We start from the raw sequence: 23,431 nt of genomic DNA, 5'->3' as shown, positions 1-23,431 counted from the left end.
GCAGATTTGTCGGCTGCACATCCATGATGCGAATCTCCCGTTCCACCACATCCCAAAGATGCTCTATTGGATTGAGATCTGGTGATTGTGGAGGCCATTTGAGTACAGCGAACTCATTGTCATGTTCAAGAAACCAGTCTGAGATGATTCCAGCTTTATGACATGGCGCTTTATCCTGCTGAAAATAGCCATCAGAAGTTGGGTACATTGTGGTCATAAAGGGATGGACATGGTCAGCAACAATACTCAGGTAGGCTGTGGCGTTGCAACGATGCTCAATTGGTACCAAGGGGCCCAAAGAGTGCCAAGAAAATATTCCCCACACCATGACACCACCACCACCAGCCTGAACCGTTGATACAAGGCAGGATGGATCCATGCTTTCATGTTGTAGACGCCAAATTCTGACCCTACCATCCGAATGTCGCAGCAGAAATCGAGACTCATCAGACCAGGCAACGTTTTTCCAATCTTCTATTGTCCAATTTCGATGAGCTTGTGCAAATTGTAGCCTCAGTTTCCTGTTCTTAGCTGAAAGGAGTGGCACCCGGTGTGGTCTTCTGCTGCTGTAGCCCATCTGCCTCAAAGTTCGACGTACTGTGCGTTCAGAGATGCTCTTATGCCCACCTTGGTTGTAACGGGTGGTTATTTGAGTCACTGTTGCCCTTCTATCAGCTCGAACCAGTCTGGCCATTCTCCTCTGACCTCTGGCATCAACAAGGCATTTCCGCCCACAGAACTGCCGCTCACTGGATGTTTTTTCTTTTTCGGACCATTCTCTGTAAACCCTAGAGATGGTTGTGCGTGAAAATCCCAGTAGATTAGCAGTTTCTAAAATACTCAGACCAGCCCTTCTGGCACCAACAATCATGCCACGTTCAAAGTCACTCAAATCACCTTTCTTCCCCATACTGATGCTCGGTTTGAACTGCAGGAGATTGTCTTGACAATGTCTACATGCCTAAATGCACTGAGTTGCCGCCATGTGATTGGCTGCTTAGAAATTAAGTGTTAACGAGCAGTTGGACAGGTGTACCTAATAAAGTGGCCGGTGAGTGTATATATATATATATATATATATTTTATTTGAGTTGAGTTGAGTTGAGTTTAACAGCTCAATATGAGCCTTTTTTGAGTGTGAGTCGTATTAAAATGTTTAAAAAAATACCAATTACACAAACTAAGATGAGGAAAGAAAAGCACATCACCGGTTTTGAGCGCTGACATCAGAAGGATCAACAAGGGGGAATAAAGAAGTTCTGGATGAATCTTAAATATAAATGTGCACACGGTAGTTTAATGTTGTGGCATTTGGGAACATAAGACTATAATCTTATAATAGTGTGCGTTCCTTTATCGCTCGTGTGTAAATGTCACCAAGATCGATCCACTCGTCGTGGTTCCTCAGCACGTAAGAGACGGGTGCCGGAGCAGATGAAATGACGGCTAAGAAAGACACAAAGCTGGATCGCTGGACATAAAACAAGAGTTTTTCTTTTATAATGAATCCAGGCTCAAGCACAAGAGACGTCGTGACAGTCGAAAGCAAAATAAAACGTACAAATCTTAAACCTCTGCCGACTCAGGGCGTTAAAGCACTTAAATGGTGATCTGCATAATTATTATTATTATTAAAAAATAATGCACGTACAGCTGCAAAAGCAGGGGAGAGAAGTGCAGTGTGGGGGGGGGGGAGGGTGAAGAGAAGCTGGGGGGGTTCAGGTCAGGGCTTTTTTGTTTTTTTTTCTCTGCAACTCACAAATTGAGTTTTGTGGTTTTTGAATCAGTGTCTGTAGCCCTTTTTAAATTTCCTCCTTTCCTTTTCTATTTCCCATAAAACTTCTTGTTGAGCAGGAAGATGAGCAGGTTGACGTTGATGGTGGCCCGATCGAACAGCTTCATCACCGCTACGCCTTCGTACTGCAGCTGGAGGAGATCCTGAGAGACGGAAGGAGCAAGAACACTCACCAATGAGGAGTCTTAAAGCTGCATTCTCTCTACTAACCACCAGGAGGCGACTCCTCTGCTCCCATAGACGTCTATGAGGAAATGACTCTACTTCTGTGTAGTGACCAGCAGGGGGCGACTCCTCTGCTCCCATAGACGTCTATGAGGAAATGACTACTTCTCTCTTGATTTATTCTCTCAGTAAACATTGTAAACATGAGTTCATGGTCTCAGTCTCTAGTTTCAAGTCTTCTTCAATGCAGCATGATGTTCATTTAGTGAATGATGGTCCATTTAGAGTCAAACAGACCATGAAGAGGGGATATTTTAGGGCGGGGCCTAACGCTGATTGACAGGTCTCTCCATTAGATCGACAAGTTGGACAAACAGGAAGCATACCTGGTATTCCAGCTGTAACGTCTCCAGGTGCACGCCCATGAACTTCGCCTTCACCTCGAACACGCCGACCGTCTCAGACGGAGAAATCTCGAAAATGGCATTCTTGAACCTGCAAAGAGAGAAAGACCCTTCAGTGGAGGAAGCGTCACGCAAAGAACTACGGGAATGTGCTCGAGCGGCTGGGGGACTTTTATTTCATTTTGTTCAACACCGTCGCAAAACCCATTTCCACCGTTTGGAAGTCTGTGAACCATCAGAAATCCATCGAGTCTTTTCTCTGCTCACGAGAACACGGAGAACACATGACGTGAATCCAGTACTTGGTGCTGAAAGCTGTGCCACACAGCCGGTGTTGGGCAGCTGAACTCACTGGTTGGGCTGCAGGTCCTCGATGGCGATCAGCACGCCCTTCTCGTGGAGGCGAGACGCGGTGTACTTCTGAGACACCTGCTTGCTCTTCTTGGCTTTGTGGTCGCCCGGTTTCTTTGACAACCTGAAGGGAAAAAAAAAGAGAGAAACCGACTTTCAGCGCTGATCATTTTAAGGAGGACCGGCTCGTATTTAACATTTAGGACAACAGGAACAAAAGCATGTCTTCTGTTCTTCCAGACCTCTAGGATTAATGTACTTATAAATATTATCCAAACTACGAGAGGAGAGAATGAATACTGGAAGAGTCTCCGAGGAGGAAAAACTACACACACTATTGAGGTTTTAAATAAAATAACATTGCACAAACTTTCTTGTATTTAAAGTGTGAATGTTATTTTTATTTTATTATTTAATATCTTTCATTTTAATAATTTATTAAAATGTTATTTTAGTTTAGAGGCTTATTCTGTCACAACCACAGAATTCTATGTTGTTTTACTGATCCCTGGTATCATTGTACCAGTGTCAAAAGTCACTGGCTCGCTGAGGTCAAAGGTCACTCACTTGCCCTTGCTGGCCAGGTTGTCCATGCACGTCTTGATGTACTGGTTGTACGAGTCGATCTGCACGTTGTAGAAGGTGGTCTTTGAGTTCAGCGCCACGTTGGTCTGCTGAAGCCTCACCAGCTCGGCTTTCCGCCGCTGACGGTATCGCCTCTGGTTCCTGATGTCCTGTAACACACACACACACACACACACACGCGTCAGGCTTCAGTCAGCAGCGAGGCGCCTCGGTGGCCCCGGTGGGTCGGCGTTACCTTGGCGATGTCGTTGATGAGGTCCTGGTAGCGGTTCTCGGGGTGGACCTTCCCCAGCTCGGCCAGCCGCTGCAGGTTGCTCTTGATCTTGTCCTTCTTGCCCTGCAGCGTCAGGCTGTCGTCCACCACCGGCTTCGCCTGCTTCATCTTCTCCGGCGTCTTGGCGTCCCTGGCGGCCCGCCTCTGCATGGCCCGCTGGTACTCCGCCTCCTGCCATCCGCCGCCACGACACGGGTTATTTGCTGCTTTTGGTGCTTTCGGTTGAAAGCAACGTGAAAGAACGGCGCGAGCGCCTCCCGTTGAGGTCTCTTATGGAGAAGTAGCTCAGGGGAGCACATGGCTAAAGGAAGGCGTTTTATCTGGTTTAGCTCTTCTCTCCCACCTGTTCGGCTCCCGGGTTCGAGTCCAGGATCTCAGTCAGAGTCTCTCCGGGCTGGAAGCGGATCACGTCCACGATGAGCCTCTTGGTGCTGAGAAGGAGGAGGAGAGGCCGTTGAGACACGTGCAGGACCTCACAGGTAGTAAAGCGTCAAAGAGGCGTGTGGTCCTACTTGAGGAGGAGCGTGCGGGCGTCCATCTCGGCGTTGGCTTCGCCCGGGACGTCGAACTTGTTGGTGAGCGTGAGAGAAACCTCGGTCTTCCCCATCAGCTCCTTGTTGGGGTCGTCAGGAGGAAGAGGGTTTTCACCTGGGCGGGACGGAGGGTCACGTGACCACGTGGTTCAGGAAATAGATGCCATCCTCGAGGGATGCAACGAACGTGCTTTTGGATTATTCTAAAGTTTGATATTCACATTTAATATAAAATGTATGTGCAACAAAAACAAATTGCAACATTTAAAAAAAAAAAAAGATTTCATGAAATGATCTTCTCTGAAAAAAAATTCACTCAAAACCTGAAATGGTGAATTGGTTTGATGCGACTCACCGATGAGGGACTCCACGGTGGGCACCTCCCCCAGGTCCTCCAGCAGCTCGTGGATGGGGTCGTTGTGCTCCGGCGCGATGGCGTCCTGGTGGTCCAGCAGCAGCTGGCGGGACGGGAGGAGAGACAGAGTCAGTTCGTCTCTCACAGACATCTGGAATCGAGTCTCCGTGTTCCAGTCGTTAGAGTCATCGGCAGTAGTAGTCACATGACTATGGCTCGTTAATCTTCTATAACCTCTGCAGCTGTTATTATTAGGAATTTATAAATTATTAGACTTCCGTTTATATATATCTCCAATCTCCCTGAGGTCTGTTTTCCCTGTGCCCATGTGAGGGTCAAAGGTCAGACTGTAAAGAATGTCGGTGGTGATCCCGGCGTGCTGTGAGGTCACCGTGTGGGTGTTGATGATCTCGCCGATGGAGATGTAGATGACGGGCTTGGTGACGTTGACCAGGTCGGAGTACTGATCCACGTTGAACTTGTCCTCCAGCGAGGGAACGTCACACGCCGACAGGAAGAAGCGCCTGCGGTGGGAGAGAGGAACGTAAGCGGGACAGAGGAGCCTCGGACGACCACACAGGACAGAAGGGGAGGAGCCACACCTGAACTTCTGGTAGGAGGCGCTGAGATACTCGTTGATGGGATTGAGGTGGGCGTTGTCCCCCAGGAACATCTTGTTGGAGGCGGCGTGCTGCAGCATCTTGGCGATGGAGCCCAGGTTGCGCCGCTGCTCCGTGGTCAGCTGGCCGCCCGCCGACACCTCGATGATGTCGAAGGCGTCGGGCGCCACGATGGCCGGGTTCATGTAGCGGTAATACAGCAGGTTGCCCACGATCTGACGGGTCAGTTCAAATAGCACATCAAAGAAATACAAAGGTCAGCAGGTCGAATCACTTCTGTGTTTTATTTCTAAAGCGTCATTACGGCGAAGAGGCAAACCTTGAGCAGCTCGTCCTCCGTAGCATCTGGGAACTTCTCGTGTAGCGTGTCCTTCAGCACTTTGGAGACGAAACGCATCCCGTATCTGACGGACAGAAGACAACCCCGGACAGAGTGAGGCCGGATGTGGACATACACACATACAATACATGTTATATACATGTTATATACATGAAGCTGTGAAGAACGTACGGTATTTTATCCACGGAGACGATGATGGCGGACAGGAACTTGTCGGTGATGGCCTTCATGGTCTTGATGGAGGTCTCCAGCCTCGTCCTCACCTCCTCGTGGGCCATGGCCTGCTCCGGGGTCACGTCGTAGGGCAGCTTGCTGTGAGGGACGGAGGAAATTAAGCCGTAGTAACGCATGAGGTCCTATGACATCATCGTACCAACAGGAAAAACACTCAAATCTGTCACATGACCTGTCCTGCCCCCCCCCCCTCACCTGGCCTCCCCGGTCTGCGTCTCCATCTGGTTGACCCAGCTCTTGTAGATGTCCACCGGGTCGGTCTTGATGTTCAGGGCTTTGTCGTCCATGATCTCCTTGACGACCGGCGCCAGGATCTGCCGCAGCGCGTTCTGCCCCCGCGCCCCCCGGTGGAAGCTCACCACCATCTTGATGACGGTGGGGTTCCCCGTGACGATCTCCTTCATCTGGTCGACCTTTGACCTGCGGACGGGTGACACGCGTCACTTCTTGTTCCCTCCCCCCCCCCCCCCCCCCCCCCCGGGGTTCTGGCCTGGTGCCTCTCCCGACCCCCCCCAGGTCCTTTTATCTCCAAGGACGTGAAGAAACACGGGCGGAGCCTCACACACTGAACGGTCTACGCACGGCCCAGTAGAAGAAGAATTAGAATCGTTCCTTCTAGTGAAGTGAAGTCAGAAGAACCTCTGAGGCCTGATCTAATTGTTGCTTTTAGTGTTAACGCTATCCAGAGGAAGCCTGAATGAGGGTCTCACTTGATCTCCTCCTGCAGGGCGGTCTTGAAGAGCTTGGTCAGCAGGTACTCCTCCCTCTGGTTGGAGGCGTAGTTGTAGAGGGTGAAGATCACAGAGTCCATGAACTTTGTGGATCGGTTCTGCGGCATCTGGAAGATGAGCTTGGCGAGGTAGGTGGGGTTGGTCTGAGGAAGGCGAGCAGAAGAGTGAGAGGTTTGCGTGTGTCATGGAGATGGAGAGGCGGTTCTGCAGCGTCATACCTGCAGCAGGTAAAAGAGGTACTGGTAGGCCTCCAGCTTGAGCCTCTTCTCCTTGCTGAGGGCCTTCAGCCCCCCCCTCTGCTTGTTCATCATCATCATGTCGGAGAGCTGGCCCTTGTTCTTCTTGGTCAGCTTCTTGCTGTGGGACACCACCTCCTGCAGCGTGATCTTGTTCTTCACCAGCAGGCCGATCTTGATGTCCATCAGGTTCAGGTCGTTCTCCAGCTGCTGGTTGGACCGGATGTTGGTGACCACCTCCTCTCGGAGACGCATCAGCTCCAGCTCCTCCTGGAAGTCCTGGTCGCTGTGGTCCAGCAGGTGCACGAACTTCCTCACCACGGCCATGGGGGGGTCCTCAGCGCTGACTGGGGGGGGGTTGAATAAATGAATGAATTCCTCTGTTCTCCCCACTGTGCACGAGGGAGGAGCAGAGCAGAGTGGTTGTACTCACTCAGCGTCTTGTAGTCGTCTCGGGCCTTGTTGGCCCTGATGAAGGCCTGGATCTTCACCACCTGGTTGATCTGCAGCAGAACAACAACAACCACGGTCTTCATCGTAAAAAGAGAAGCGGCCTCACACACTTCAGAGCAAAGCGACTCCGCCCCCAACCCAAAGGGCCCAGTGTGATTAAACGCCTCGCTTTGTATTTTGCGTCTTTTTATTTTGGGATCTTTCGGGTTTCAAAGAAAGAAGATAATTCGGGCTTTGAATGCTCACGTGATCCTGGAAGTACTTCAGGCGATCCTTGTACTTCTTACGAGCTTGGTGCATCCGAACCATGGACTGGATCTGAGGAGACAACAACAGGTCCTCATCAGGAGGAACTGAGAGGAACAACTTACGCCAGAATTATTATGAAGCCATCTCAGGCCAAAGTTTAAATCAAAGATTACCACAAAAGAATAGAATGAAAATATAAAATATATATGAGCATTAAAACAAATCTTGAAGGGAAAAAGAAAAACAATACAAAATACAGTAGAACAGAACAAAATATATACACCAAAAACAACTATGATAGAAGAAAGCACATTGAGAGTGATGTTCACATCCTTTACCTTGACGGCCTCGGCGCTGTGGTCCTGCAGATACTGCTTGCGGTCCTTGAACTTCTTCCTCTGTTTGTGGCCTTTCCAGTGAGCCTGACGACAGAAAACGCACCGTCAGCAAGTCCCGGGGGCCGGCGGACGTTTCCGCGGCGACGCGGCGCGCAGCTGGCCCCTCACCTGTATGCGGGTCACGGCGGGGTCTTGGGACTTCAGGAAGCTCATCCGCTCCTTTCTGCCGTTCCTCACCAGGTAGCCACGGCAACGGGCCTGCAGCTTGGCGATGAGCGACTCGTTGGCCAGCCACAGCTGCTCTCGGTTGTAGGCCGTGGTTACCCCGGAAACCACCGACTGAGAGGGAGACAACCGGTGAAACGCGCCCTCAAAACACTTCTAGAGAGGAGAAGCTGCGGCCCGGGCGGCGCGGCCCACCTGGATGTCCTCCTTGTTGAGCTGGGAGCTGTTCTGCAGGAAGTCCTCGGGCTCCACCCAGGTGCCCTCTTTGCTCTGCAGGTTGTAGTAGTAGTTGTGTCCCCCCTTCACCCAGTGCTTCACCCACTCACTGCCGTTGTCACCTGGGACGCACAGAGCAACACGGTGAGGAAGGTGGAGGCCCAACGCGGGCGGAGGACCCCACTCGGGTCGCTGAACTATTTCAGATACGTGAAGGCGAGATCAGTTCAGGTGGATTTAAAGGTTGGGTTCAAGGCAGCGATGCCAAATAACAGCTACTTAAAACTTTGATATTGAACCTTTTAGGTTCTAAAAGAACATTGATTTTGCTGGTTGTCTCGTCTGGTTCTAGAAGATCCATCACGCTGTCTCTCTGGAGACAAACCTCATACAAACAGACGATCGAGTCAGATACAAGAAACAGAAAAGCATCCATCCCCGAACGTCTCCCCTCACCTTCTGCCTTCTTGTCGCCTTTGACCTTCCAGAGGTCGTCCTGGTAGGTCTGGGCGCATTCGGAGGTCACGCCGTAAAGGCCCGCCCCCGGGTTCCTCAGAGCCGCCAAGGTCTGAGCCGGCTCGCCGCTGTCCACCGCCTGGTTGACGGCCTGGATGGACTGAGAGACTGCAGAATCAGAAGAAAGGTCAGAGACATGTCACACCGGGCCAGTGCCCCCCCCCCCCAATCTCTTAAATAAACATGAGATGAGAGTTACACTGTAAGGCCTCATGGGTGTCCTGGTTGGCCCTCAGAACGGCGTCCTGGATCTCATCCAACCACAACACAGCAGAAGGGTCCTGGGTCTCCTGGAGGGACACGGGACCACATGATCAGAGAGACACACACACACACACACACACACACACACGATCAGAGACACACACACACATATAAACATGATCAGAGACACACACACACACACACACACACACACACACATATATACATGATCAGAGACACACACACACACACACACACACACACACACACACATATAAACATGATCAGAGACACACACATATATATATATATACACATGATCAGACACACACTAAGCCACACACACACATATATATTTGTGTACGTAATATAAATCTGATATAATATGACTGACGTGAACAGAGCAGATTTCCTTTCATCACTGAGCTGTAGTGACAGCAAGTGGCCTCTGGGAGGCGCACAGCGCCCACATCTGTGAGGCAGCGTCTGCTCCTCCCTCCCCACCGCTCTGTGGGCCCCCGCCCCTTCACGCTGAGCTTCAGGGGTAGAAGAGAGGTGTGTGTGTGTGTGTGTGTGTGTGTGTGTGTGTGTGTGGGAAAGAGGTGGGCGGGTACTATTGGGGGGGTGAGGAGGGGGCCTCAGCCTTTCTAGTACTTTACCTGAAGAAGCACTAATCTCTGTTTATCATGTTTACACTTAATTGTTATGTGTGTGTTGGTTGTGGGTGGGGTGAGGCAGGGGGGGGGGGGGGGGGGGCGGAGACCAAAGGGCGTAGCTTGGTGGGGCTCATCTGTTGTTATGAGCACATCGTGGCAATAGAGGAAGTGAGAGCTGAGGGCTGCTGGGTATTTCGTGACCCCCCCCCCCCCTCCAGACACCATGAGCTCATTCAATCTGACAGGAAACGTACGCAGGCGGCCAGCTGTTGATTGGTGCAGCTACAAAGTGAGGCATGTAGAAGTATACTGGGGGGGGGGGGGGGGGGGACTTCCTGTGTTAACCTTGACTCACATAAGCTCAGTCAAAGCCCCCCCCCGAAGACTTTGGATCATAACAATGCAGGTCTTTCATGTGTCAGGTAAAAAGCCAGAGGTTCCCGTTTCACACGTTCATTCTGTCCTCCTCCTCCTCCTCCTCCTCCTCCTCCTCCTCTCAGCTGCTATCGGCCTTCCAGCCTCAGGAGAACCTCTGGCTGGACCTGTGGATGCCAACAGGAAGTCCTCACTGAGCCAACTACTTCCTGCATCTTCAGCTAATCGCCTCCAACAGCCAACCAGAGGCCTGTGTGTGTGTGTGTGTGTGTGTGTGTGTGTGTGTGTGTGTGTCTCCATTTAGTGGGCAGCTTTCTGCCCTTTTATGGAAGTGAATGGCTGAGGTCTCCTTTATTGCCAGGGAAATACTTTGCCTTTTTTTTCCCTTTCCTGTTTTTGAATTTCTTCCGTACATTTTTTACACAAGCGGCGACTCGGCGCCTGACGCATCGGGCGGCTTTAAACGCTTCTGTTCAAACACCTCCTTCTGGAGGAAATGGACTTTGGCGATTCTCACTCACGCCAAACTGTGGCGCACAGACGCGTGCATTCATCAGTCAGGGGGGAGATACCGCAGGCAAATGAGCCCAGTCAAACCTCAGAGAGAGAGCGCCATGCGAACAGGAAGTGGGGGGAGGTATCGCACTATGACATCAGCAGTCTGGTCCCGGGGGCCTGAGTCACACGGCGCCGGGCTTGGTTTGTGTTCTTACCCAAACTGGGCCGCGTTTCCCCAGCAGCTGCACGCGCTGTTTGAGCAGGAAGCGCGGCGCCTTTCAGCCGCCACGATGTGAGCGTCAACAACAACAACAACAACAACAACAACAACAGCCTGAACACCACACACACACAGGAGAAGCACCCAAAGCAGAGCCAGGGTAAAAAAACAAAACATGATGACCTCATCACGCGTCCTCTCTGCGTCACAAGAGGCTGCGCGTGTGTGTGTGTGTGTGTGTGTGTGTGTGTGTGTGGCCTCACGTGAGCTTTCTCCCGGCGGGCCTCCAGCAGCTTGTCGTGGTAGTGCTGAGCCACGGACGGGTCCACGTCGGTGAGCTTGGCGGGGGGGCTCTGCAGCATGGACAGCGTCCTGGTGGGGTCGCCCTCGTCCAGCGCCTCGTTGATCAGCCCGATGGCGGCGATGCCTGCGCGGGGACGGGAGACGGGTGGGTCGATCTGTTAGCTCATCCGCTAACCGTGTTTAACCATTTAGCTCAACGGGGGGGGTCCTTACGCTCGTGCTCCTCCTGCACGCTGGCGTTGACCTGGTCGACGCAGGCCTGGATGTCGTTCCAGGTGAGGAAGTCGCCTCCCTCCTCGGTGGCGGCCGCCTTGAGGCGCATCAGCTCGTCCATGTACCTGAGGAGCACACGCGGCCTCCGGGTCAACCAACGGACACCCAAAGGTCGTAAGAAACTCTCAAAGACGTTTTGGTTTGAATGGATGGATGAAGTTTGAGGAGTTGTATAAAACAGCATATTTATAATATATTAAGGGTTTATAACTCTCAGCTTTTAGAAGAGTGGAAACAAACTAAGAGGCTGTTTGTCTGCAGTTTGAATTCGACTCAAACCTCTTTTTGTGAGTCGAGCTTTTTGAACTAAACAGAGTTGGTGATTGTTGTAAAAGAGAAAAGACCAAGTTTCATTTGGTCTTTGTCACGTTTGAATGGATCCAGTGTTGAAGGTCAATGGAGTCTGGTGACCACGAGGAACTTTTGTTTGATACAAACTCAAGACAAATGAAGTAAAACAGAGGTTTGTTTTATGCCGTCAACAGTAAATTATATTCACTGAATTTGTCCCCAAACAAAAGCCAGATGTTGAGCGTGTGTGTGTGTGCGTGCGTGCGTGTGTGTGCGCTCACACCTCTGTGCGTACTCGTCCTCCACGTTACTGAGCCCGGTGACGGCGCTCGCCAGCTGCTTCCAGAGCGCGCCGCGGTCCCCGGCCTCCATCGCCTGGTTCATCAGCACCACCGACGACAGCATCTCCACGGCAACCAGCAGCTCGGGGTGAGACAGCGAGCCCTGGGAGGGGGGTGAGGGGGGGGGACAAGGAGGACAACGGGGACACATGTTTACTACTCCTACATTCCGTCAAATTGAATTGAAGAGCGACATCTCTGAGGTGAATCCTCCGGTACCACGAACCAAAGCAACGCCTTTGTTCTTCGGTCCATTGTTTCACTGACTAAACTGAGGGGGGGTCGGGGGGGGTGTGTTACCTCTGGGCTTTGCTGCTGCAGGCTGAGCAGCTCCCTCTGGTAGAGGTCTGCGGCTCCGGGGTAGACCTCCGGCAGCTGGGCTTCAGGGTTCATCAGCTCCTGGGCCGTGTGCTCCGGCACGCCCGCCCTCACGGCGCCGTTGATGCGTTCCACCGCCCTCAGCACTACGCGCACACGCGCACACACACACACACACACACACACACACACACACACACACACACACACACACACACACACACACACACACACACACACACACACACACACACACACACACACACACACACACACACACACACACACACACAGGGCTAATTGTGAGAGCAGCTACAGACGTGGCGAGGGGGAAGGAGACCGGGGTGTCGTGCGTACTCTTCAGGTAGCCTTCGGCGACGCCATTGGCCACGCCCACGCCGCTCTGCAACTCGTCCCGGGTCAGCGCTTCTCCTGGAGACGCCTGGCGGGGGAGAAGAGGAGGTGACACCACGCCGGGGGGAGACGGAACAAGGCGGACTCTTTTTTTTGCCCGCCCGTCCCCACCTGGTCTTTGGCCTCGCGGTCGGCCTGCAGCTGCTTGAGGTACCAGCCTTTGTTCTGGACCTGCAGGTTCTGGACCCCCACGGCCCGGAGGGCGTCGTACAGCTTGTCCTCGTCTCCGCTCAGCAGCGCCAGCTCGGCCGCGCTCAAGGCGTTGCTCACTGCGGTGGGGGGGGGGGGGGGGGTTAGAACGCACGTTGTACCGTCTGCACGGCGGCGGGAACCACGGGCGCCAGGAGGGCGTCGCCCGGACTCACCGTTGACGTTGTTGACGTTGCCCTGGATCTCGGCCTGCGTGAGGAGCTCGTCGTAGATGTCTCGCTCCGCCTCGGCGTTCTCCATTTGCTGTTGGAACAGAAAGTTTGATACTAGAACACAAACAGGAGTCTTTCAAACATCTCTTTCCTGAAGACGACGCAGTGATTTCATTCCATCTTCCAGCCGACCTCAGGGGGTCCCGCCTCTCTTCCACGTACCCGTTTGCGCGAGTTGGCCACCTTCTGACCTTTGGCCTGGTACAGCGTGTCGTGGTACTGGCGGGCGGCGGCGGGGTCCAGCCGGACCAGCATGGCGTTGGGGTTCTGCATGGCGGCCACCGTGGCCTCCGGCTCGCCCTGGTCGATGGCCTCGTTGATGGCGATCACAGCGGCGTGTACTGAGGGGGGGAGGGGGGGGGTTAATTTGATTGTTTCTTTAGGGAGGCGATGCTCAGTGAGTTGCATCATCAACGCTCACATGCAGCCTCGTCCACAGAGAGCTCATTGGCCAGGATGCCGCCAATCTTGCTGAAGGCGGGCATCTGGATCCCATACTTCTCCAGCTCACTCTTCATGTTGTTGATCTCCTCCTCTGGAGCAGAAGGGAAACATCAATGGACGGAGCAGATGGGTAGGTGGGGGTGGGGGTGGGGGGGGGTCAAACCATTCCTGGCTCACAAGCTATAATCACATTTCTAACTCCACAGAGGAAAAGCTCACACTGTTACTGAATGTTCTTCACATTTCCAGAAGCCACTTTCACATTTGACAGATGACTGGTTAAGGGGGGGGCTGGGGGGGGGGGCAGAACGAGGGAAACAGATGGAGGCTTACCGGTGAAATCTACTTTTCCGTACAGATCCTGGATTTGAGGCGCCAGGCCCAGCTTGAACAGGTACAGGCTGAGAGGAGAGACACAACAGACACACAACGCACAACGTCAGTACAACCTGAACGCCGCCATGGAAAGAGGGGGGGGGGGGTCAAAGGCTGACAGGTCAGAGCGAGCAGTCCTGTACTTTAAAGCGGAGGAAACAGATGTTGTAACTCTGCCGGGGGAGGAGGTTAACGTCTGAAACAAAGTGACAAAATGAGCTACGTATATATATATGTATATATGTGTATATATATATATATATATATACACACACGTGTATATGTGTATATATATATGTGTATATATGTGGCCCCCAGTGTTTAACGACATGAGGGCCGTGAGCTCTACAGGTGAAGGAGGTACCTGAGTGCGTGTATGCAGTAGATGCAGCGCGGCATGTTCTTTCTGTCGTAAATGTCGGTGGTTTCTGGGTAGAAGATCTGAAACACAAACGGGGGGGGGGGGGGTTAAGTGGATCAGAGCCGGGGGTTATCACTATGAACCTTTCACGCCTGTGGAGTGAAAAAAAGGACAACTTTCTGCTGAAGCTGTGATTGTTTGACCTGATTTTCCTTTTCCGTCTCTTTCCATGGCAACACAATGACGAGTATTTAGTCTAAACGCATTTAAAACGCACCAAACTAAACACCGTTAATCTCCTTCCATTCGGGCACTTGAGCTTTTAAAATCAGGCGAATCAGAGTACAGATTTAAAACTAAAAGTTTTAGTTCTCAAGGATGAACAAACATCCCTTTCCACTAAACCTTGGCGGCTTTTCGCTGCGTCTGGTGAAGACGTCGTGCTCACCTTGGGCAGCCCCTTCTCTGCCATGGCGTTCAGCCACTGGATGACGTTGTCCGTGTGTCTGAAATGGAGACCGGTGGCCTAAGGGACAGAAACCAAACATCAGCGTCCCACTCGAGGATCCGCGGGGGGGGGGGGGGGGGGGGGGGGTCGAGGTGGCGTTCCCTACGGCACCATGAAAGGTTCTTTCTGTGGCCAATCACCTTGTAGCGCGTCTGCTCGCGGTCGTAGATCTTCTTCAGGGAGACGGTTCTCGGGGCGAAGAAGTTGCCCAGTTTGGCCAGATAGACGCCGTTCCTCAGCCCCTCCTCCAGCTCCGTGGTGGGGGGCAACTCCTCGTCCAGGCAGGCCTCCATCCATCTGCAAAGGAGACACAAGCGCTGAAAGTGACTTCAGTGATAATTACACCTGTTTGAAAAGGTAGTGATTATCCACAGCAGCCTATTGGCTAGAAGCTCTCAAGCAGTCAAACCAAGAAGACACAACATGTGGAAGAAGTGGAATAAAAAAACCACATCTCCCAGCCAGCAAACCAGGGCTGAGTGGGGGGGGGACAAAGGGAGGCACTAGCAAACATTCTGTATTGCATCATAAATCCTTCACATTCTCTAATAAGAACCATCTCGTGAATTATTCTGCACCAATAAAACCAGTCTGACACACACACACACACACACACACACACACACACACACACACAATTCCTGGTGTGTGACATTTAATTTCTCTCAGGTCACATTCCTGCAGCATGGGGGGGAGGGGGGGGGGCACCGGATTCCACGCCTCCTGCCGTCGCCGCCCGGGGGGGCTGTGGCGGAGAATCGAACCGACGTCTCGTCCAAACCGGCGGTTACTGATGGGTTCAGAGTTTGTTCAGGGGGAGACGGTTTATTTCCACTTTGATGAACCGCAGACATTCCCACAGATGAGTCAATGTCATCAATGTCCCTTCAATACTTCAACGTGTCATTGTTCAACTCGTGTCATTCAACTCCTTTCTTACAGCACTTTGCAATTTTATTATTGATCCCACGACGCTTCTTCTCAAGTCTTTGCACAAATTTAACATATTTGCCCAATTGTCGTTTTTCTTGAATAGAGCTTGAACGCAGCATGAGGTCACTCAACATGAACTCGCCAACCGCTAACGTTACCTAGCTCCCTGCTGCTGTCACAATCCATCATCACCCCCCGCCCCCCCATCACAGCATAGAACTCCCTAAACGAGCCGGGACATGAACAACGGCCTCGTCACAGCCGTGTGATTGGCCAGCAAGTGTTGGAGGGCGGGACATTGCGAGAAGTTTTTTCTCTCTGTTCCACTTAGCTTTTTTAATTTTTTATTTCTTGACAGAAATGATCAAAAGTGCCTTTTGATCTATTGTGCAGGCGGACGTGTTCCTTTCTTCATCCAAAGGTCAAAGAGAAGAGCGTCTGTCGTCCTCTCGTCCTGCTCTTTGTTAAACTAGACCCTGAGATTAAAAGATTTCACCCCCCCCCCCTAGCCGTAAACCTTTTCATTGTCGTCGGTGCGTTTGGTCTCCTGCCAGGGAGCCGTGACACGGGGCCTCCAGACGCCGCCCCCTCCCCCCCTCCCCCCCTTTCACTCCACACCGGGGCAGCAGTGAAAGGCTCCATAAAGACCGGCGCACTGATGGCTCTTTTATTAGCGCCACACGCCCTTTTTGTTCCAGGCCAGTGCAAACACAGACACGCCCTTCCACCACGAAGGAGAGATGTGGCGCTGTGAGATCTTCACGCCATCGGCTCCAATCGGCTCACATACGCTCGCCTGGAATGAGTCTCAACAAATAGCAGATGACTGATAGGAAGCTGCCAGAGATTCCTCTGTGACAAGCTACATGAAGGCTAACGCTAATACGCCGTCGCTTTGAAAGGCTCCCGATTAACCCTCGGCGACCCTTGACCTCGGTTTCTAATCGGTGCATTCTGGAGCTCAGAGGAGAACCTGACGATGAGACTCGAGGACCAACTGTCAAACACCATGAGATCACTGGTCTTTATTAAATAGATGAACGCTAAACCAGGTGAATAAAAACGGCCTCTCTGTTTAGAATGAAATAATTGCCACTAAAAATACTCCTTGCAGAATGAGTGACGCCAGTAAAAAGGGAAATATATTCAAAGCGTAGCTTGTTGTCAGGTCGATGTGGTGAGATTCTGTATTTATGAAACTGAGGGATCAGGTATCGAATCTCTCTGGATGAAATGCACACAGGTTCCTTCTGTAAAAGAGTTCTGAGCTTTAAACCCAAACAGAGCCTCCATTGAGACACATTTCGGCTAAAGGTGCTAACGTGGCTAACGTGGCTAACGGCTTTGGAGCAGACGATGTGACATTAAGCGGACAACGCAGCACTTTTGATCCTATTGGGTGGAACAAATATTCCAATATCCAAATATTTCTGGTTTCTTCATCTCTCACTTTCCACCGAGTCCGACTCCAACAAAAGAACTGGAGGACAACGGGATCTTAATGTGGAACTTATTTAAATATATCATCGCACAGAGTATTAAATGTCAGATATCACAATAAGAGAAGCGCTTCAGTGCAGGGGTCAGAGGTCAGCCTCATAGGAAGGATGCTCTGAGGGGTCTAAAACTCGGTATCACAACAAACTGCACAACACTCCAGATTAAAAAACAGAGCTATTTACCAGAATTCAGTAGAAAAGCTTTAGACTAAAATGCTTCCCACCACATTGAGCAGAAGGAGACGTTAAAGCAACCGGAGCAAGATCCTCGCCGTCATGGTTCTGAAACCATTGATTTGCTGGTTCTGAGAGAGTCCGTTTTACTCAGAATCTTTTGTGGGTCGACTTAAAGTTAAAGTGAATCTGGTGCCCTTTGAGAGCTTCACTGTAGAAGAATGAAGAAAGGAGACACTTCACCTTTCTGTCAGGTGAGGAGCCTTCAACAAGGCTCAGCCCCCCCCCCCCCCCCCCCCCATAGACAAATACACATCCTCAACAACACAAGCCAGAAAAACATAAAACGGGGCAGACCCAGGTTCCACAACAATGTCCCCTTCAGCCAGTCTGCAGGGGGGGGGGGGGCACAGAACCCCCTCTCATTGGGGACGGCTTAATGAGAGGGACACAAAGAGAGCGCTTACGACTCACAAAAGGGCCGAAACCAGCAGAGCGACGACCTGAGAGCAAAAGGTCCATTACAAGCTGGGAGGGGGGGGGGGGGGGGCATATTTCACAGCTGGTGGACGACAAACACCTCCTTCAGCGCATCAGCAGATTAAGACTAATAATGTTGGTATTCTTCTATTTTTAATGGTTTTATCTTTTTGTGGACTCTGACCTTTCACAATAAAAGCTGATTCTGTGTCAGTCGTCACACATTTAACGCCTTTAACCTTCTTCTACGCTTTGCTGTTCTCTTATGAGTTACACCCCCCCCCCCCCCCGGAGGTCACACCTCCACGTCAACCTACGGGGGGGAACAGGGACCCACTGTAACACGCTTCACCCATGTGGCTGTGAAAGCAATGCATTATGGGAGTCCTGACACAACCGGCGGAGCTACTTCCTGCCGACAGGTGACCTTAAACGTTCAGATTACAGTTCAGGTGTGCCACGCTGGGCCGAGCAGCGTTTCTAGATTCACAAGTAGGGGTCACGTTCTGGACGATCGCCACTCAATCAGCGCCCCGCCCCCCCGAGGAGGCCCCGTGGTTCTCCTGCTGGAGGCACCACGTGGGAGCGCCGGATTGCGCAACATGCATTGCAGCAGCAGCGCTGTACACAAGAGGCGGTCGGAAGCTCTGTGCAAACGGGAAGCTGGGGGGGCGGAGGTCCGGAGCCCGAGGGGGAAGTGGGCCGGAGAACCGGAGAACCTTTTCACTTGGGATCAGGGGAAAGTAGACTTACATTTAAACGCCTCGTTTTGGAGCAAAGGTTCAATTGGGCCTCAGAAAATGATCAAAAATGATTGAAAACGTCTTTCAGACTAAAACGTCTGGAACGGTGGTGAGATTTGGGGCCTGTGGGCGATCACAGCGACGTGCTGGAACGCGTCCGGAGGCGCCGCCACTCACGCCGCCACAAGCCCTTTTTTCTACTTTGTGACTCAGCAGCTCGTCGACAACCGCAGGAAAAAAAAGAAAAGAAAAGAAAAGAAAAACCCATCTGTAGATTCAGCTGAGGGACGCGGCGGCCTCAGGCAAACGCCGCCGTCACTCGGCAACCGTCGCTATGACGTCACCGGGCTGTTGAGGTAAACACGGGGCGCGCTTCCTTTTTACGTGAGAAAGGTTGTGCGTTTGATGATGTGTTTCTTTTGTATTCTGCTTTGAGTAGGTTTTTAAAAAAGGTGACATATTAAAAAAATATGTATTGTTTTTTTTTACAAGTCTAGTCAGCAGACTTTAAATTACTGAGACTGTCACTGAACAGACTCCTATCAGAACTAAATATTCAACAGGACGCGTCGTGCTTCCAGTTATTCAGCCGCTCCGTTTCATGCAAATACGGATTTAAATACAAGGAACCCGTTTAAAGACAAGCAGAAGCTGCTGCACGACGCGGTCCGGTCCAGCAGTCAAAGCTGCCGCTGCGTGGCGTTCACTTCGTTAAACACACAACGCGTGTTTAATCACTACGGACTGGAGTCACAGGGTCACTGTGGAGATTCAACTTTTTGGTTTAAGAAGCGTTTAAGAAGCATTTCCCTGAAATCCTTAAACCTTTAAGAAGGAATCGTGGTTACGGTCATTTGAAGAGATTACACTAAACACTCATTAGACGGCGTTTAAACTTCAACGCAACACTAAACAGGGATGAACACACTGCAATTACTTTCACAAGAAGGAGGGAGAAACTTTACTTCTTTAAAATGAGTTTGTTTTTTCACTGAACGTCCGTCTCTGGATTCTGGAGGAAAATCTTCTCCTCTCACGATCCAACCCTCACCTGCACAGGTGTGCACTTCACTGAGCAGTCGAGCACGGATCAATAAACAGAAGTATCGCTAGAACATGTCCCACTGCATTCCACACACACACACACACACACACACACGTGTCCTCATAAGACCGTTCAGACAACAAAAGTACAGTTACGTTTAGGAAAAGATTGTCGCTTGGGTTGAAATAACTCGACATTGAATTGTTGCGTCACACGGGGAGAGGGGGAGGGGGGGGGGGGGGGGGCATAAGCAGAGCATTCAAATATGACGCGATATCGTCAGCCCTTTTGGTAACATGAAAATGAGGGTGATTACAGAAAGTTTGCATCGGTCTGCAGAGAGAAAGACGTGTGTGTGTGTGTGTGTGTGTGTGTCTTGGCCTCTAACCCCCCCCCCCGCTGTGCACCTGTCAGAGCCTTCATGCCTGAACAAACGGAGGTAGAAGTCAGAGAAGGTGAGATTAGTGGGAAAACTAAAGCGACTGATGTTTCTTTTCGTTTGATGAGTGCAGCGGCGCGGGCTCTTAACACACCGGAACAGGTTGCCATGACAACTGTGGTTTTCTGTAGCAACAGTGGGAAACACTCAAATCAACTGTGTGACGAGTCACTTCCTGTCTCGCACCGTTCTTCCTCTTTTGAAGCCGAGAGCCAGGTTCCAAACCAGAGTCAGCAACTGCAATCACACACGGCTGTCAACGCCCTCAGCGCACACACACACACACACACACACACACACACACACACGCACACACACGCACACACACGCACACACACGCACACACCCCTCAGGTGAAAAGGCGGAAGTTCCCACGTCATAATTATAGAATTATTTGACCTCCCCGTCAAGGAAATTGCATCTGAAAAATCCCCTAGACGTAGCGTCCCATTTCACGTCCCTTCTCTGTAAAACCCGGCGTTTTCATTTGGACTCAAAGGGCTCGGAAACGCAGAGCTTAAGACCCGCCCCTTCCTGTTGACCCCGCTGAGACCTCATCATCCCGTAGATGTACGATGGGGAGAGACACAAAGTGATCTGGCACAACAACAACAACAACAACAACACCACACAAGTCCTGCTCGTTCCGACGCCGGGTCGAACACGCCAGAAACGTCACACAGCCGCTGCAGTGCATCATGGGAGACCAGAGGCGTGTTTAGAGGAGACTCTCTGGATTCGCTCAACCGTTTTCAAAATTAACTAAACAAAAAGGGGGCGGGACCAAGCTGCTCCGTGATGGCGAAATGACACTTTAATGTGGAGCGATCCGATCACACCTCCCCCAACCCCCCCTGAACTCCACCTTGACCTTGACTCCTCGCCCTCCGTCCGGCCAGAAGCTGCGGCCTTCTGTTCAAGCCCAGCCTTGTACCCTCAGCGCTTACCTCTTGGCCTCCTCCAGGTGACACAGGTACTCGTAGGCCATGTTCTGCTGCCGCTGCTCGTCCATCTCCTCGGCCGTGAGCCGCTCCACGCCATCCAGCACAGCTGGAGGGGACACATCAGAAGAAACAAACAGGGGGGGGGGGGTCACACTTTGACCCGAAGGAGCAGGAAGAACGATGATGGTGATAAATGAGCGTTTTATGGCACTTTCCAGCGGCTCAGCGGCCTGGTGGAAGCACGAGGAGGCCCGGCTTTGGGCTTTTTAATAGCTGGAAACACTGAAGGCTGTGCAGAACACGGGGGGGGGGGCACGCCATCAACAGGTAAATCCTGATTTCAGAGGAGACCTCACACTGGAGGAACTCGACAAACGGACCTTTTAGTAGTTAAACGCCAGCTCCCCGCTTTGGATAGAAGGAGGGCACAGTGTTGTGTAACCCAGATAAAAGATGGAGGACTAGATCACACGTTTTCCATAATGAGGATGCTTTCCCCCCCCCTGAATCCAAGGGCGGTGGTTATTGAGCATTTCCAGTTTTTATAAACACCAAAAAACATTTGAACATTTGGAATGCTGGCATTTGGAGTGAAGGAATGAACGTGAAGAGAAGGCGCGTGAGAGGAGACACAATCAAACACGCGGAAGTCGTAATGAGGCTGCAGCCATGCAGAGAAGCGCTGCGTCAACGAGCCCAAGTTCGGGGGCGTCCGCCTGACGCGGGGCGGGGGCCCGGGGGCCCGGGGGCCCCTCCAGGTGAGCAGGAGAAGGAGAGAGGGGGAGAAAGAAGAGGAGCCGGTGGGGGGGGGGGACTTACAGCCATATCTCGGCCGCAGCCCGTCCGTCTCGTCAGAAGTTGACATCCTCCTGCGCGCGCTCCGAGCTTCGCTTCGGCGCTACAGCGACGGAAAAAAAAAAAAAAAAAAAAAAAAAGTTTCACGCGCAGCTTTGGACAGTTTGTCTCCCAAACTTTAAATAAATAAAAGAAAAGTCCCCGAACAGCGACCGAAACCCGAGAAGGACCCTTCGGCCCGGCAGTTCCTCCTCTCGCAGCGCGACTGGAGACGTTTTCTTCTTGTTCTTCAAGCCCCACTGATGTCGCTGGGTGTGTTCTTCCTAATCCTGAAGTATGCGTTTCAGGAAGCGGAGCTCGCGGCCTCCGGGGCGGACGAACCTGCGCGCGCGGCGCCCCCTGCTGGCTGACAGGGGACACCGGGCCGGGGTCCAACCTGTGGTCCGGGGACCCTCGAGAGGGGCACTGGGTTCAGGATTTATGGTTCAGCAAAGCTCAGTGGAAACAAAATAATTGTTTGATTATTTATTAAACAGCTGGGAAGAAAGATGGAGGACAATCAACGAAATGAACCAAATGGATGTATTATTATAATCAGCTTTATTTTAGTCTCTCTGTTGAATGGTTTGATATTTTATTTCATCTTATTAAAAGCCTTTTAAAAACGTAATTAATAACCTTATGTTTTGTATTTATTTCATATAGTCGGTATAAATTCTTCAAGTGCCATAAAAGAATGAATATAATCCTTTATTTCACTTCTACTCTCAGCTCTGTTCCATTGATTTATTTTTATTAAACTTGAAAATTATTAAAATACATTTACTTAATTTATTCTTGCTAGCTCTATTTATATACATTTGTAATTTTAGTATTTTGTGGATGTGTCATCTTAAATCTCTTCAGACTAGAATTAAGAACAAATTGCATCCTAATGTGACTTTAGTTTATGAGGAGTATTTGTTCAATAATCACTAATAAGGAGTTTAATTTTACAGCATAACGTCAACAACTGAATTATTTATCACAGTAACATTAAATTGTTCTTTATCTCATCAAATATGTTCCCCGTTGGTTTAGTTCAATAGATTCTACAGTTGTAAACATTTTAAAACATTTTGAAACTCTAATCTAATTAACAATAAATACGCTTTCAATGTGACCTGCAACATTTAATAAGCAAAACACATTTAGACTAAATCACGTTAAAAAATGGAATATAATTAACATCACAAAAATATTAAGTTGAACAGTTAACTGAAGATGACAAATTTCACTGATTAAAAAAAAACTTTGTTTGTCAACATTGATTACATTTTATTACAATTAAGTATTTTTGTAGTTTACACCAAAATTCGTAGCTATTATTATGTGATCTTCATCATTTCATCTTTTTCAATTCAAATCATTTAATTTCGTAGCCAAAAGTCACAAATTACAAATTTGCCTCAGAGAGCTTTACAGTCTGTACACATGCAACATCCTCTGTCCCGAAACCCTCACATCGGCACAGGAAGAACTCAACAAATAATAAAAAAAACCTTCAATTGGGAAAAAAGGGAAGAAACCTTAGGGAGAACGTCAGAGGAGGATCCCTCTCCCGGGATGGACAGACTAACATGGATGTCATGTTTACAGAATCAACAATGTAAAAGATGTACAATACACTCAGTTTCTCTAACTGAAATGATACAAGTAATTGCAAGTAGCAGAACAAGTGTACGGCAGGACCACTGCAGGGACAACCTCCATCAGG

General features: G+C 50.7%; 1 protein-coding gene across 1 annotated transcript; it reads right to left on the bottom strand.

The window, feature by feature from the left end:
- Nucleotides 1–1,076: 1,076 nt before the first annotated feature.
- On the bottom strand, nt 1,077–22,306 carry iqgap1 (IQ motif containing GTPase activating protein 1). The gene is made up of 37 exons (XM_062561920.1): nt 21,700–22,306; nt 20,884–20,986; nt 14,764–14,920; nt 14,564–14,641; nt 14,119–14,195; nt 13,713–13,780; nt 13,357–13,470; nt 13,098–13,276; nt 12,879–12,966; nt 12,625–12,782; nt 12,457–12,541; nt 12,082–12,245; nt 11,724–11,884; nt 11,090–11,214; nt 10,837–11,000; nt 8,820–8,910; nt 8,561–8,728; nt 8,084–8,226; nt 7,832–8,002; nt 7,664–7,747; nt 7,323–7,394; nt 7,057–7,126; nt 6,606–6,970; nt 6,367–6,530; nt 5,852–6,076; nt 5,594–5,734; nt 5,402–5,486; nt 5,065–5,297; nt 4,854–4,986; nt 4,463–4,565; nt 4,087–4,222; nt 3,918–4,005; nt 3,536–3,745; nt 3,283–3,449; nt 2,717–2,839; nt 2,347–2,455; nt 1,077–1,938 (listed from the first exon to the last, which is right to left on the bottom strand). The coding sequence occupies exons 1-37, from the start codon at nt 21,743–21,745 to the stop codon at nt 1,825–1,827; spliced, it is 4,962 nt and encodes a 1,653-aa protein (XP_062417904.1). The 5' UTR covers nt 21,746–22,306; the 3' UTR covers nt 1,077–1,824.
- Between the last annotated feature and the right edge of the window lie 1,125 nt (nt 22,307–23,431).

This window comes from Pungitius pungitius, chromosome 4, assembly GCF_949316345.1.
Source record: "Pungitius pungitius chromosome 4, fPunPun2.1, whole genome shotgun sequence".
Taxonomy (NCBI): domain Eukaryota; kingdom Metazoa; phylum Chordata; class Actinopteri; order Perciformes; family Gasterosteidae; genus Pungitius; species Pungitius pungitius.
The sequence above is the reverse complement of the archived record's forward strand: the minus strand, read 5'-3'. Positions and strand labels throughout refer to the sequence as shown.

Excerpts from the sequence above, each read along its gene's own strand:
- iqgap1 (XM_062561920.1), bottom strand. The coding sequence starts at position 21,745 with ATGTCAACTTCTGACGAGACGGACGGGCTGCGGCCGAGATATGGCT. Across the intron at positions 11,885-12,081 it reads TGCAGCAGCAAAGCCCAGAG|GGCTCGCTGTCTCACCCCGA; the intron begins GTAACACACCCC and ends CCCCCCTCCCAG. Across the intron at positions 4,223-4,462 it reads CACCGTGGAGTCCCTCATCG|GTGAAAACCCTCTTCCTCCT; the intron begins GTGAGTCGCATC and ends CGTCCCGCCCAG.